The sequence below is a fragment of the Microtus ochrogaster genome, unplaced genomic scaffold, assembly GCF_000317375.1.
Source record: "Microtus ochrogaster isolate Prairie Vole_2 unplaced genomic scaffold, MicOch1.0 UNK17, whole genome shotgun sequence".
NCBI classification, from domain to species: Eukaryota; Metazoa; Chordata; class Mammalia; order Rodentia; family Cricetidae; genus Microtus; species Microtus ochrogaster.
This window is the reverse complement of record NW_004949115.1, coordinates 588,545-605,211: the sequence shown is the minus strand read 5'-3', so window position 1 is coordinate 605,211 and position 16,667 is coordinate 588,545. Positions and strand designations below refer to the sequence as shown.

The 16,667-nt window shown below is 41.7% G+C and overlaps 1 protein-coding gene and 1 pseudogene across 1 annotated transcript in view; both read right to left on the bottom strand.

The window, feature by feature from the left end:
- Gucy2f (guanylate cyclase 2F, retinal) overlaps nt 1–12,397 on the bottom strand; it is an 89,814-nt gene extending 77,417 nt beyond the window's left edge. Inside the window, exons 1-2 of the mRNA XM_026789351.1 lie at nt 11,668–12,397; nt 2,054–2,355 (exon numbers count right to left, since the gene is read on the bottom strand). Coding sequence (XP_026645152.1) covers nt 2,054–2,355; nt 11,668–12,397 — 1,032 coding nt within the window. The remainder of the gene's footprint in view (nt 1–2,053; nt 2,356–11,667) is intronic.
- A 3,500-nt stretch (nt 12,398–15,897) lies between these two features.
- Nucleotides 15,898–16,667, bottom strand: part of LOC101990867 — a 32,289-nt pseudogene continuing 31,519 nt past the window's right edge.

Sequence of the window (16,667 nt, the reverse complement as noted above, 5' to 3'; positions counted from 1 at the left end):
CACACCACACACAGACACACACACGCACACACACTTCTTTTTTCAATGAGATGACTAAAGGAGACTATATTTATATGATCCTGTCTCATTGGTTCTGAAGGCACAAAATTTACAACCTGATCATTTGTGTATAATTACAACACAAAATGACTGATCTGAGCAAAATTTAAGGGAGTCCTGTCACTCCTGACTACATTGAACAGTTGTTTTCAGGTGTGCGTATTTCCTAAAAGACAGTTTTCTAATAGACATATCAGCAGTGATACAGAACAAACGCAGTACTATCGGTATTTTTGTGAGTCAGTTTTCTTAAAAGAAAAACAATCTGAGAAATCTTTGCTCTCAAGGCAGGAAATCATATGTAATCCTAAATTTTATCTGAATCGCTTGTTCATAGAGAAAAATCAATAGTACAAAGAAATAAAAACTGGATCAACAGTATGTCATTTGAGGGATGTGAGAATTAGACACTACCTCCCTTCTTTGCTAACTGAATTTCAGTTTTATTCCTACTCTGCTGGCAACTATAGACTATATGACAGCAGCCTCGTTCATTCTCCAGATTATGGAACCAGGCATTGGTAAGAGCCACAGTTGTAACAAAGAAGGTAAAGGTATCGGGGAAAGTCTACATGGATAGCTTCGGAGGAATATTTTCTCGATATTGAACAGAGATACAAGAAAGGAACGTTCCTGTTTTGCATTTCTGAATATCTATACCTGTGTACAATGTCTGGAACTGTGGCACTCATTTGAGGGCCTTAAGGAGAACCAGTTCATGAGTACAAGCTAGCATGGCATGACTTGCAAAGTGGTAACAGTGAAAAACTGGATGGCATATTTGATTTGCTGGGTTGATCACCACTAGAGTTCTCTGTTTCACACTTTGCAAAGTAACAATTATTTAGGATAACACATGTTGAGTTCTCTGTTATTTATAGTGAGATTCAATAGCACTAATATAATATCCTTAAAAAATTCTTGCACTTTGAAATGTATCCACAGGCCATTCTAACCACTTTTGAAAATGCTTACTGTCTGTGTCTAACTTCCAACCTATAGAAACTACCATATGAGCTGAGAGTTGGTCCACATAACTGGAATTCTAACATTTAGGAAGTAGAAGCAAGAGAATTGCAAGTTCCAGGCTAGCCTATGTTACCTATGTTATAATGAGACCTTGGCAAGAAATAAAAGGAGAAGGAGAGAGAGAGAGAGAGAGACAGAGAGAGAGAGAGAGAGAGAGAGAAGGATCAGCAGGAAAGAAGAACCATGGAGGGAGAAGGTAGGAAGAAAGGAAGGGAGGAGAGAGGAAGACATAGGGAAGAAGGGAAGAAGGAAGGAGAGTAGAGGTAGGAAGGAAGGAAGAAAAAAGAAAGCAGGGAGAGAAGGAGGAAAGGAGGGGGAGAGGAAGCTTCCATGTGTATTTCTCTAACATAAACAGCTCCTTTGGCCACAGAGAAACCCTGTCTCGAAAAAACCAAAAAAAGAAAACAAAAACAAAAACAAAAAAACAGCTCCTTTGCTTTCTTGTCTTTCTCTTTATTTTACTTTTCCCCCCTTCTACTTCTTTTTATTTTTCCCAGCCTTAAGTGACTTTAACATACATACATGCATATATATATATATATATACATACATACATACAAGGAACACTATACTATATATACATATATATATAGTATAGTGTTCCTTGTATGTATGTTCTCCCTGGGGAAGACAACCTCTCTTGCTCCCAAGCTTTCCTCGGTGCTTATAGTTAATGCCCACTGTCTTGTCTTCCTGGTGAATTGGTTCCAAACTTGGGTCACACAAAAAAGACTTCTATTTTATTAGCTCCCCTTGAACAACCTCAGCATATGTAAAAATATGTTTCTGTTTCCTCATTTCTAGTTACCAGAGAGAAGAGAAAGCTGGCAGAATTGGAGAAAATGTTGACAGCTATTCATCTGACATGGACTTCTCAGAATATGTAGTAAGGGGGTGGGGGAAGCCATCCTTTTTCCCACATTTTATGTTCTCAGCCTGGGACAACTTGTGAGTCTGCACTTACTTGGTGTGAATCCAGCTTCTTCGGAATTTCTCCCCTGGTCGCTGCTTCTGTATAGGCATCATAGAAGGTTTTTCCATGGGACTCCACCGTAACAGTCAACACAGCATCATAGGCTTCCCGGAGCTTTTGATTGTTCCTCAGGACCTGGTAGGGGGTGTGCTTGTAAGGTAAACTGTAGAGCAGCGCATCATAGGGGACAAATACATAAGTGCCATCCGTCATTTGCAGATCATGAGCCGATTCCAGAAAGTGTGTCTGAGTCTCTCCCCCAATCAAGGCGGAATGCATGCACATGATGATTACTGAAACCAGGGGGAAAGAAGTTATGGTAGCAAAACATAGAGGTCGAAACCAAACACAGGAAATACATAAATGGGTTCTAACCAATCATTTAGAAACGATTTCTTTCCTATGCCCACCGGGTAAACAAGATCCTGAAGTCCTAAGTTAAGGCTGAGTTATAAATGGGAACTCTAAGTTGTGTATAGAGGCAAAAAGGACATTTCTACAGGCTGCAGAGCCTAATCCTAGGTTGGAACAATAGCTTAAGTTGGGGACAGAAAACTAAGAGGCCCTGAGCTTGAAAGGTCTATTGAGTTTATATCCTGATAGCACTAGGTTTTAGCTGTGTACTTCTGGGTAAATGACTTATCCTCACCGTGCCTTCAGAAGTCAATATTTCATGAAGAGGGAGTGATAATTTAAGGAGAAAACCCATAAGATGGGTCTAGTATCTACTCTTAAATCTAAGAAGGGTAGATTGGGAGAGAGGCCCATAGCCACCATTGCTTATTGCTCATTACAAAGATGCAACCCAGCGTATTTTGACTAATGTCCCCCGCTCTTACCAAAAGCCATTATAAACAATGACTGGCACTAACACACACTCGTCGATAAATGCTACTAATATTGTGGATGATATGTTCAATTTTTTTCAATCTAAATTCCCTATAATTGGAATTACTTTGCACTCAATTTAATTCTTCCTAGACTTATGAAGCTATGTTGTTTGTCAAGGATATGCTAGAATAGACTGGATTAGAGGGGGCCACGGTTGAAGAATGGCAGCTCGATTATGAGACTGAAAGTCTTATATCCAATTTTGTCCTTGGCATGCTAAATGAGCTCAGTTTAAGCCCACTTGTGCTTCAGTGCCCACATCTTTAAAATGCAGATGCCAATGCATTTCACAGGTACATTGAGTAGTTTAATTAGATAATGCCTGGCAAGTATTCTGAGCTCCTTGAAGAAAAGCAAAAGTCCTATCACCACTGGTAAATATTAATTATACATGCTTCTGTGGAACCTTTAATCTCAGGAACTAAATGTGCTTAACTACATTCAATGAGTGGTCTCTGGCATAACCATATTGCTTCATGTGTTTTCCAAAGCTTTCTTTTACACTCTCTAAATACTCCTGGAAAGTTTGGCTTTGTAACTAGAGCTGCCACCCCTCAATTATAAGCCACTCAGGAACTTTTAAGGTGGATTTATTTATTTATTTATTTAGTTTTTTTTGAGACAGGGTTTCTCTGTAGCTTTGGTGCCTGTCCTGGAACTAGCTCTTGTAGACCAGGCTGGCCTCGAACTCCCAGAGATCCGCCTGCCTCTGCCTCCCGAGAGCTGGGATTAAGGGCGTGCACCACCACCGCCTCGCCTGTTTTTTGAGACAGGGTTTCTCTGCGAAGCTCTGATTATCCTGGAACTCTCTCTGTAGACCAGGCTGGCCTCAAACTCAGAAATCTGCCTGCCTCTGCCTCCTGAGTGCTGTGTGTAAAGGCGTGCGCCACCACTGCTGGCTTAAGATGGATGTTAAAGATACACACACAAAACCCACATACAACTCGGCCAAACTTCAATTTTTAAATGACAATTTTATCCTGGAAAATAAATACTTTAAGAGTGTCTACATGTATTCTAATGCTCAGACAATCCTTTGAGTGCCCCAAGGAGGTCTTTGGAGCGATCTCATGAGCCACACAAAGAATTCAGTTTCAGTTGTGGATAATCACATACTGTGGAATGGGACAATGTGGTACCAGAGAGGTTTGACAAGGTGAGAGTTGGGCTTAGGAAGAGAGATTAAAACTGGAATCACCCTCTCTGTTTGATTACAGCGTCACACATGAATTCATTTGATCCAATCACTCAAGTGGAAGGTCTGTTGCGGGGACAAGGGGAGACAAGGTGAGTTAAATTATGGGCTTTAGTTAATGGCTAGTTCATCGGTATTCGTGGCAAGTTAAGCCAGTGTTGGCATTTCTCTTGCAAAGGCAGTGATAAACTGACTTGATCAAGGTTACCAAACACAGTTCCATTTAACTCCCTGAAGGGATATTGAAATTACTGCATGGAAAACATTAAATAGAATGGAGTACTTTGTGTTTGTTAAGATTCAAATATCTCAGTGCCTGCAGTGGGAGCCATTACGATGTGCCACCCAGACACACACTTCAGAACCGACACACTCACTCCTCTAGCTGCTGGGAATGTTAGCATGGAATAGCTAATGCTTCACCAGCAATTAACCTCAGCAGAAGAGAGCCACCTCTCACAAGGTCACATGCCTTTAGCCGTGAACTGGAGCTTGCGGGGGTTGACTCACACTGAGCCTATGGTTACATTTTCCCAACCACGGTAAGCCAGTAAACTACATGTTATTAGCTTGAAATTGGCCATAGTGAAGGCAATTTACTCTACAGAAATCAGCAAACTACAAATCAGGGCTCTCTCACTCCTGGGACGATGCTTGCTAAAACAATTATTAGCACATTGTAACCTTTCTTTGAGTCAGCCTACACCTTAATGAACAATCTGCACAGATGTGAAAAGCCCCAGACTCTTTCAATTCTAGTTGTCCCAGCTCCAGAGTACCTCTCAGGGACTGGATGAGGCCTTTGTTGTTAATTCTTTCCACCTAATTCTCTAGCTTTCTCTTTCTCATGGGTGTTATACTTGAAAACAATAACCAATAAACTTCATGCACTGAGTCACAGTTAACACCAACTTCAAGCCACCGCTATACCCTAAACTGGCTTCTATCATGCCACCCATGGTATTTATTGCCTTAATTTGTACATGTCAGCTTCTATGAAACTGTGGTCTTCTTAGGGTCAGAGACCATGTCCTAGTATCATTGCACCTGGACACACACACACATGCATGCATGCACACACATGTACTCACGTACACACGCACAGACAGACAGACAGACACACAATTGTTTAGATGGATGTTTACATGCTAGGAAATTACTGGGAATAAAAAGTCTGCATTCATGGGGTTTTTTTAAGGGTTTCATGAGGTGTGTGAGACATGGACAGATTTGCATTAATAAGAAAGCAAAACAATTGACAGTTATACTCTTGGGTAAGTAGACACTAGCAGGCTTATATATAATATATATAATGCCAAGTGCCAGTATCTTGCCCCTCTATTTTTTCTCATTGCCGCATATAAATGACATTTTTTAAAGGATCCAAATTTCCAAAACTAGAAAGACCATTTAAGAGTATCTAGCCCCATCTTTCTCACTCATTTTGAGATGAAAAAATGAAAACTTTGAGAGGGAATGATCTCAGGCCTCTATTTGTACAGGGCAAGAACTTGCCATTGAGCACATTCAAGTGGAAAACATAAACACTGAATTCAAACAGCAGCATCTTAATTTAATAGGTTGAGTGCTTCATGCACAAGGCTTTAATGGATGCATCTGTTCTATGAGATGGTTTTCACTAAATAGCTTTTATTATCTCAAAATTACATTCATTAAAATGGGATTTGACCTCTAAGTTGTTGTCGGGAAAGGATTAGTATACAGAAAACTGAAATCCTAGGCAAGGTTTAGGTCAACAGGTGGTCACCAAGTAATATTAATTTGTAAGTTTCCATCTTGATTGTGGACAGCCAAGCCCTTTTATAGACAAAACAAGAACCAGAAAACACCCCCCACACACACACACACACAAGAGATCATATCTTAGAAGAATGATATGGGCTCTTTCTCTGGTATCTGGGTACTCCACTTGAGCTGCCTAGCAACCATGTCTTCAGACTGTGGCTCTCTCACCTTCAGTGTTTGTAGAAAAGAATACCATGAAAGCCTAGAGAAAGCCAGTCCCTGGGTTCCTCAACCCTTCTTTCTCTTCCTATATAAAAAGTCTCTACCCACTACTTTCTTAAGAGAGATAATCTGTATTCTTCAAAGGGCAAAACTTGCAGACAATGTTCTGCGTGCCTATGATCCCCAGAACCAGGAAGACGTGGGCAGGATGATCTTGATGAAGTGTTAAAGTGCATGGCCAGCCTAGACTATAATGAGTTCAAGGTTAGCCTAAGATACACCAGAAGGCCTTGTCTTAATAATAATAATAATCATCATCATCATCATCATCGTCATCATCATCCAGCAGATCTCTATCTCTCACAGATACACTGACTACAGAATCCTCTGTGGAGAAAACTGGAGTCTGGTTTCACATCTTGGGAGATGGGAATGCTTCCAAAAACTAGTGCTAAAGAAGCTTCTGGGGCCATGGTCATGTTTGTGGATGCTCAACTAACAGAAACCCGCAGTCTATCCTTCACCTGCATTTTAGATGTTTGTGTGCCCTTTTCTTCCCCTGGCATTCCTTGTAGTCTATTTCGGTTGAATGATCTGCTAATATTGAAGGCAGGGCAGACCACAGGAGGACACACACATAAAGGACATTAACATTGTGGGGGAAGGTCTAGTTGTTAAGAGGTTTCCGACTGGAGAGACATCTTAATGGCTGAAAGCACTGACAGCTCTTCCAAAAGGATGCAGGTTCAATTCCCAGCACCCACATGGTGACTTACAACCATCCGTAACTCCTGTTCCTGAAGATCGATACCATCTGCTGGCTTCTACAGGCACCAGGCATGTACATTGTGTACAGTCAGACATGCAGACAAAACACCCAGACACATAAAATAAGTTTAGAGGTTTTTTCTAGTGCTGGGTCTTCAATGCTGCCAGTGGATCTGCTCATAAAAACCAGTGGTCTTCTCACCATTTATATTTATGTACACTTACATTTATCTATAGGAAATTATATATCAAAAATTCCTAACAGGACTAACAGCATTTACCACAGTCCTGCCAATATCACTGCTATTAGTGTTGGCAACAAGGCTTACCCCCGACACACCTGGGGGCACGTAAAATCATTCATCAGTGGGTCTTAGAATCAAGACAATAACAGGAAAGGAAGGGCTGAATCATACATGATCCAGAGAGCACAGACTCTCCAGTGCTTGTGTTTTAGGACCATATCTCAAGCAGAGAGGAAGCAGTAAAGCCTTTTCATAGATCAGTTATCAAGGTATAGTCTGTGAGTCAGCAGGGTGAGCTTCACTTGCGAACTTACTAGAAATGCATATTCTGGATCACACCCCAGCTTTTCTGAATCAGAAACTTCAGAGAATGAATTTAGCAAAGTGTTTTTAGAAGCTCTTCTGGAAATTCTGCTGCTCACTTGGATTTGAGAGCCACTACGTCAGATAAACCTGAAGACATATATCTCAGCTCTCCCATTCACCAGGCAAGTGTTTAACCTTGCTGCCTCAGAGGTCGTACCCATAAAAATGGAAAATAGTGATGAGTCTTATTTTATAGGGGCATTGAAAGAATTGAATGAGACAGTCCATGTAAAGTCCTTTCAAAATGCCTAGGATATAATAAATTCTCAATAAATATTAGGAATTATCAGCTATTCTTTTATGTGCAAGGATATAATCTATGGAAAGAAGCTGGTTAGACCCTGGCTATAAAAATAGAAGAAACTATATCTAATTTGAGAGAACAAGAGAAGGCTATTTGGGCTGCCACAATAAAGCAATTCTAATTTGGAAAGATTTAAAGGAAACCCCAAATGGTGGACAAGCAGGTAAACTCAAATGGAAAGGATTTCAAACTAAGAAGACAGGAGGGGTTGAAACAGTCATTTGAAAAGTCCTCTGAGGAGCTAGAGGTAAGGTCTCCTGCTGGCCTTTGTAGGAATGAGAAAAGGAACCCCTTTTGGGTGGATACAATCCCTCAGGTGCTTTGCATGGCCACTGAATGCTCTCCTTTGTGTCAAGGGACAAAAACTTCCAGCAGGGCTCATGGTTAGAGGAGCAGACAGTGGATGGAATTTGGCCCCCATATCCACTCTGCTAGGTTCCCAGGCATAGGGCAAAACCCACATAATCCCACACATTGTTCCTGATGGCAAATCGAGGTCTTTGTCTTTGATTAATACCTCCACCTGACTTTGTTAGAAATAAAGATAACTGGCAAGCATTTCAAGATTGAAACGAAATGAGTTGATAACCTTGAAAAGGCTGAATCCCCCTACTCTGAGGCTTTATTGCCCCTATCAGTTGGTGTTCACAATGCTTACACCTATCTACTTGCTCTTATGAGCCTCACAGATATTGTAAACTTCGAAGAAGAAAAACAATAAAACCTAACTCCTGAGATGGTCAATGTGTTTCCATACCTTGGAAACTGCAGAGCCCTGCTTACGTGTAAAGTAGAATGACAGGTTTCATTTGTTGTCTCTGTGACCAAACATCTAATAAAGCCTCTGTTGTTTCCCTTTCCAAAAGTCTGGAGCTATATTATTGTTGCTTTACTGTTTAATTGACCATTGCCTTTGTACTGTGTAAACATGATTCAGACTCATTTCTGAGAAAGATACTTCCTCTTAACACCAATGAAGCACCAGTAATATGACCTAATTGGAAACACTAATTTATAAGGAACAGAAGCAACGCATGGACAAGAGTCTGCTCTTCTCTTCCCTCCATTCCTATTACCACCATAGTCCCACCACCCCACGTTCACTGTCACACTGTTACTATGAATCAGCCTTCCAACTCTTACCAGATCTGGTGAAAAGAAGAGGTCCCTTCCCACTGCATTTTGTGTTACAAAGGGTTCTTCTATGAAAAACTAAGTACTACTGAGTCACTTTAGGATCCTGTGGAGAACTTCCATCTTGGGTTACAATGTTTGGAGCTCTTGGTTTCACAACCTAACCAGACCTATTTTCGTTAACACTCACTCCTCTTCTGAACTACTACCATACCTCACCTACTGGCTGGCACAGACTAAAATCCCAATACTTAATTGCACCAGTTGTGGGAACTACATACTCCTTTGCTCATTCTACACAGAGATATGTGTAATCAAACCTGGTCTACAGCCCAATTTATAAATCAGTTTCTGTGACTCAAGTGAGTGAGGTCCTGGGATACCTCATCTGAGTTTGCTTATATTTGTCAGAAACACAAAAAAATAATTCCAGAGCATAGAGATTTACCACCTCTTCTGCCTGCTACTGCTATCCTTGTTAAATAGCAGCTTTCATTGCTCCTTAAACAGTCTCTGTTTGGCTTCCTCTCATTCTCAAAATTTCTATCTCTTTAGTGGGCTGATTCATGTAGTCATCAAACAGATGTTGGACTAAACAAAGATCAAGGCAAAGAAACTGGTCAATGCAAATGAGGAACATTTATTTGTATTCTAATTAACTTAAAAGCAGTGACTCTGAACTCCTGTTGAGCCAAAAAAAAAGAAGTACCCGGGAAACAATTTAAAGGACCTTTGCTAGGGGCCCACCACAGGCCAATTCAATCCAAGACTCTGAACATAGCTTCAGTCATTTTGAAAAGATGCCCAAGTAATACTAGTGGTCAGCTAATGCAAGAACCCTTGAAAAGAAAAAAAGATAGGCTTCCAATGGTAGGACAGTACAAAGCATGTTTACTACCTCAAAAATTGGTGGTGGTGAACATTCAATACTAATTCCTCTCAGTCTGATGACAAAAAAGCCCAGATTTATTTAACATTTCATGACCGAAATCAAAATATCAGTATAGTATTTAGAGTGAGTAGAATATGACATATTCAGGGAATATAAACTCATAAGAGACATAGGGCTTCATGAAGCTCTGCAACATATAATGTTTGGACACTATATATGTTGTTTTATTTCTAGCATGGCTACTCTCTGGAAATGATATTCTATCTTTAAAAATATGTTTGTGCTCAGCAAGTATTACATTCTTTTATGAAGCAATCAGAGCCATGTTGACTGCCTACTGATGTGGGAGCCTATGGTAGGGAAGAACAGAACTAGGCATAGAAAGCTAGATTGTATACTGGGAGAAAGAAGAGCAGAGTCAGAGAGATGCCAGGAAGCTGCCACCAGAGACATACGCTGGGAACTTTACCCGGTAATTCACAGCCACATGGCGATATACAGATTAATAGAAATGGGTTAAATTAATATGAGTTAGCCAATAAGAAGCTAGACCTAATGAGCCAAGCAGAAATTTAATTAATACAGTTTCTGTGTGATTATTTTGGGTCTAAGCTAGCCTGGTGGCAGGAAACCAACAAGAGACCTTTCTCCAACAGCCTATCCCTGAAGATTTTTATAGACTGGAGCTTACAGACCCCAGGAATAAATACTGTAGATCCTGGGACTAAAACCTCAGGCCTTCTTCCAGCAATGATCATAATTAAGGCCCAATAGTTGAGAGACTTGAATTTTAAAATGGATTCTGGTTAAAAGCCAGGCCTAAAACAGACTATTCTCTAGCAAGTCCATTGTTATGTTAAGAAAAGGAATGGGGTCAGCACTAACTCTAGAAGCAATCAATTAAGAAGTGCTTTCTGAGCTCCAGGTACTGAAGTGATGAAGTGGCTCCAGTTTGACAATAAGCGCTGTTCCCATATATCACTGCCACTTCCAGAGTAGGTAAAGAAAAGATTTATTTTTAAAAACCAAATAAAGAGGATAGAAAAGAAAATGTCAAAACGAAGGGTCAAAAACGTAAAAAACAAAAAAACAAAAAAAACAAAAAAAACAAAAAAAAACCCCAAAGATCTGATTCTAGAGAACCAGGCGTGTTCCCTCCCCAGATCAACTCAAATCCTGGGTGTCATTGCAGCTTCGGTGAGTCAAATCCTCTGTTGCACGTTTTGCCCCTTTCCTCGGCAAGAATCCTCTCTGAGCACAGAGCTTCCCTTGCAATGAGAGCCATATTAACAGAAAGCATGCTGTTCCATGTTTCGTTCATCACCTAAGTGCCTTCCATCGCAACGAGCTGCATGCTGCAGGGAGAAGAAGGCCACTTTAGGAGGAAGGGGAGAGATGGACTTTAGCACTCGAGAGAAGATGGGTTCTGAGTGAGATGTGATGACACACGGACTGGGCAGCTATGAAGAAACGACTCGGACAAGGGGCCAAAAAAAAAAAAGACAGACATTTTAAAAATGAAATCCCAAGAGCACATTGCTGTGGTTAGTCTGAAACTGTTATGGTTCTCAGGACAAGTTGTCTGGCTACCGTATTCTTGATGTCTTTCTTCTACACCAGGGACAGAGCTCAGGTGCTGGTACACAAGAGCGTTAAAATCCCTAGAAAGTACGATTGACTCCACTGAAGCCACATTCTTGGGGTCTGAGTATCCATGAAAGAGGTCATGCACATAAAGAACTAGGGAGCAATGTGCCAGCCTAGGGTATAAAGGCAGAAAACCTTTTAGAGACCGTCATGCTTAAACCACATTTAAACCTCGGGCAGGGTGCAAGCACTCACTGCGAATTCTGTCCGCCTGGCGAATCTGCCGCAGAGCTTTCTGAACGCTTTGGCTGTCTTGTCCTGTGCTCAGGATGACCCCTACAGGTAGACCGTGGCTCTGAAGAGCAGTTGAGACTCGACTGGCTGTGTGCACCCAAATGTCTTCATCTGAGGAAACGACCCCAGCGTGAGCCCACTGGAAATACTTCATGACAGTTACAAGCACCCGGATAGGAGAAGGGAGTGTCCGAGAGAAGGTCGGGTAGCTCTGTTTGTTATCTAATTCATGATTCACACAAGCCCAAGAGAAAATCCCTTTGTCCCAGCTGTTTCCCAGGAGTGAGGCTGCTTCACAGTAGCCAGGGTTGGCAGGGCCAACAAATCCTGAGGCCATCTGCTGGTGGGAAATGAAACTGGAGAGGGCGTTGGAAGTCCTGCAATCTTCATTAAGAATCACATATTCAAAGGAGTAACTCCTGTCAAATTCCACATCCCGGCTGATTCGTTCGATTGCTAAACCAGCAGCAACCTCAGGCAGGGCCTTTGAGAAGAATGGATCACACGTCCAGGGGCCTATGACCCCTATCTTGTAGGGGAGTGCTCGCGTCCACCGCAGGAGAGACACGAGGGCCAGGAGGCCCACATATTGCCGGAAGTTGGAGGATGTAAGGCCATGGTGTCCTGACAGTCTACTGGAAATGGCAAACCAGGACAGAAGGCGAGAAAAAGGCCAGGGTCCGAAGAACATCGCCTTGCTGCCTTTCAGCAAGCTAATGATAAGATACTGGAGGGTTACTCTGCCCTCTGGAGATGGACAGTGGTGTTTCCGAGTGCCTGTCAACCAGAGTAAAAGTTTTGTTACATGAGTCTGAAGCCTCTGGGGAAAATCACTTATGAAACAATGAAGTCTCCCAAGAGTCCAACCTCTTTTGATGAACTCTGCCTTCAAGAAGCAATTGAAGTGTTTCCCCACTTCGTGCTAGCTTAGTTAACCCTCCCAGGTTGAGTTCAGTGCCTTCATATCCATAACTGTGAGAGAAGGGATTCCTTTCGCACAAAGCTGGCTGTGATACACATACAGGGCTGACTGATGCCTCTGTGCTTACAGAATGTCACAGAGAATAAGCAATGACAAGGGCAGCTGTGTGGAGAAGAGATCCCACTGGACTAGGAGTTCCTGAAGCCAAGTTCCCAGCAAAGAAAATCAGATGAATGTATGCAAAATGGATAAAGAACGTTGAAGTTGGCCCAAGACCGTAAATGTCTTCAGTAGACAGAATTCATTGCTCACTACTATAATCATAGCATTTCAAAGATTCAGACTGCCGAGAGCTCAGCTCAGCATCCAGCATACAGACTGAAATCCTGTCTCGAAGGGAAATTTAAAAGATATATATATGGAAACATGAATCGATCAAGAAAGATGATACTGAGGGAAATCATCAATAAATACTTGCTTGAATAAAATGTCAAAATAATGGCTTGGCTCTCCTCGGGGCAGATAATCAGCACAGCTGTGCACTGATCAGGCCATGCTATTATTGTTTTATTAACTGTAATCATTTTGCCTATGGTAGCCCTGTTGGATGTGATCCTGGCTCCAAGCCCTAATTTTGTGAGAAAGCCTAATTGGGGCACACCTGGTAGATTTTAAAGACTCACCAAACTACTGTGACTAATATTCACACACCAGAGCAAGCTGTTTAAATGACGGGGGGGGGGGGCAACGTGGGAAAGGAAGCAGTTCTAAAAGTAACTTGCCAAACACTGAGGGGTACGAGGGTCAGAAAGAGAAGCTCCCAACTGCTTTAAGGGTGCTTCTGGAATGGCCACATGCCTGAAGATCTCACGTCCATTACAAGACTTTGAAAGACAATATAGTCTTATTTCTCTTCCATAAAATCCCACACCCGGTCTGCATGCTGTTGTGGAAGCATGAGGGTCAGACACAACTTAAAGTAGAAAGTGTGGGCTACAAGCTGAGATCTAGCAAACAGCCACACGCTTCTCCCACCTTCATCCCATCCCAGGTTTTTCCATTGTGTGTGAGGGGGCCCTGTTTCAAGTACATTTTGCGATGAAGATATTGAATTATACAACTCTTAGCTCGTAGGGCCTCACCCTTTCGACCACCAAGGGTGGACAATAAAAGCAACCCACGTGGTGGACCGACCAACAATTAGGTGAAGAAGCTGCCATCATTCATAGGTGGCTTGTGCATTACAAAATTTAGGATGAAAATCATCCCCAGTGTGATAGTGCTGTGGTAGGACATTTAAGAGGTGAGTAGGCCTTTAAGAGAGATGGGCAGGCTTTGAGGGAACTTGATGTTTACACAGGGATGAATGAACTCTTGGGAGGATGAGTGTGTTCTTATAGAGTGAGTACCTGGTGTTTCATGCCACGTGATCTCTTATATGTGTTCCTACCATTCTGTGTCACCTGAAATGTTACAGTATACCATGAGATCCACAGTGGATGCAGTTGCCAGATCTTGAATTTCCTATTTTCCAAGCTGTGAACTTAACAAATATCTTTCTTTTAAAAAGTACTAAGCCTCAGATATGTTGTCATAGCAACGCAAAATGGACTATGGAAGACAAACAATTGGTTCTTCTAACGCAAATACACCAGTCTTATGAGTTCTTTTTCATAACCTGTACATTTAAATTAGAAATCAGCACCCAGAATAATAAAGGCTAAAATGTACTGCATTCTTAGTATGTGAAAAGCAGTAGGTTATACCCCTTGCATATATTATCTTATTTTAATAACAACTTAATTTAAAGAATTCATTATAGCTCTTAGAAGTACCTGCTGTCACAATTAATTATAGATGAGGAAGGAATACAGAGAAAGAACAACTCACCTAGGGGTGCACCACGGTAGACTGAGGATTTACACCCCAGTTGATTAAACACTGTGATAGAAGGCTTATACATATCCCCTAATCTATAAAATAATTGAGATCACCTCATTATACCTTCTATTCTACTCAAATTGAATTTTATTGGCTCATTTGTGGTTTAAGACCTCCTTACTCCTCCCCTCTCCATGAAAGAATAAATTAGACAAAGAGTTAGAGAAACAAAGCAAATTGGAAGGAACAATGAAAAAATCGCTATCTAAATCGAAGGAACCTGCAGTTTGTGTTTAAACCTAGCTCTGCCATAACCTGACTTGAAGCACACTGTTGCAAAAGTGGAAATGGGGGTCACTTGTTAAGCTGCACTATTTCCCAAGCCTACACTGGTGTTCAGGAATGGAAGTCTTAGAAGCACATCCCCTCGTGCTCAATTTCTTCATCTGGAAAGTGGAAAAATATAATCTATAGTCTTTTGAAGAGAGCTGGTTAAATAAGTTATAATGATAAGCACACAACTGTCTTTCCATAACACGGGTTCTTCCCTGCTGCTCACCAAGTGGATTGTCCTGGCAATCAGAAGGCCAGGTCTCTGGGTCCAGCTCTACTAGTGACTCAACATGCAACTGGCAACAAATTCCTCCCTTCTTTGCCCTAACCTGGACTTTGAGCTCTTCAATTATCTTTCTTCTCTGGCATACAGTGATCCTGGCTTCCATGTTTCTTCCAGAAAGTTATTCCAAACCACTCCACTGTTAAAATTTCTTGCTAGACCACCTTTAAAAGGCTTCTTCCTCAGTTTCATCCCCAACTCTTTTCCACTGAATTCCATTGGACAGATCAGGGGGAGTTTGTTTGTTTGTTTTGTTTGGTTTTTTGTTTGTTTGTTTGGTTGGTTGGTTTTTCGAGACAGGGTTTCTCTGTAGCTTTGGAGCCTGTCCTAGAACTAGCTCTTGTAGACCAGGCTGGCCTCAAACTCACAGAGATCTGCCTGCCTCTGCCTCCCAAGTGCTGGGATTAAAGGCATGCGCCACCACTGCCTGGCTCAGATCCAGTTTCTTAATTTCAACTTAGAGTCCTTGATCAAGGACCTCCCATGTGAAGCCTACTCTCTCCTTCAGTGTGAGTTAAACTATGATGACAGCATGGATGCCTAAAGCCACCACTTACCATTATTACTCCTAAACACACATTTAGAACCTAAGCACTTTGCACTGTGCCTGAATCATAGTAAATGCTCACTAAATATTTGTTGAGCAATTAGTGAAGAGAAAAAACAGCTGTAATGAGACATTTTCACATCAAAAAGGCCCTACTTTAGACCTGAGTCAGTATCCACTTTTCAAAACGATCCACAAAGTGAAATTTGCAGCCCCAATTTTTTCTCAGTTCTCGCTGGCCTCTCCATTAATAGAGAACTCAAGAACTCCATAGAAACCTCTCTTCAAATCATCTGCATGGATATGTGAAGAATGAGGACATTTGATGCCTTCTCCCACTCCGCTCAAGCGAACAGTGCTGGAAATAAATAGAGGTACAGGCACGTTTGTGCCCAAATAGTCAAATTTGCAGTACTTTCATGCGTAAAGTGCAGGTAGGTGAAAAGCACCCACGCTTTGAAGAGGAAAATTAGGGCTTGCAACTCAAAGCCACCAGCTATCCTTTCTAGTGTAAGCCTGGCATTCTAATGGGATAATCTAGGCCGCTCTTCCCAAGCACAGTGCCTGACCCATCTCAAGTTCTAAAACATTTGCATTTCTGGAAGCATTTTCAAAGTTTATATGCACTTCCTCTAGCCATGGGTCAGAAAATGTCCCTTTCCTATCCTTCCCAGTTACTGCTGCTCTTTTCCTTCATTAACTACAGAGTGAATGCCCCACCAAGCTGAAGATCTCCCCTCTCACTCTTTCTGGCACCTATGTCTTGCATTAAGCGCTACTAACTCTGCTAGGTCTCCCTGGAGAACCACAATTGCCTATGTTGCTACTGTATTTCATCTTGATTCCACAGCTCAAGACTTTACAGGAGAAAAACAATCTTAAAAAAAATGAATAGAGGAGTTTAAAGGAGGGATGGAAAGGGGGAAAGTGGAGATAAGAAGGGGGAGGAAGGAGGAAGTAAGGAAGGAGGAAGTAAGGAAGGAGGAAGTAAGGAA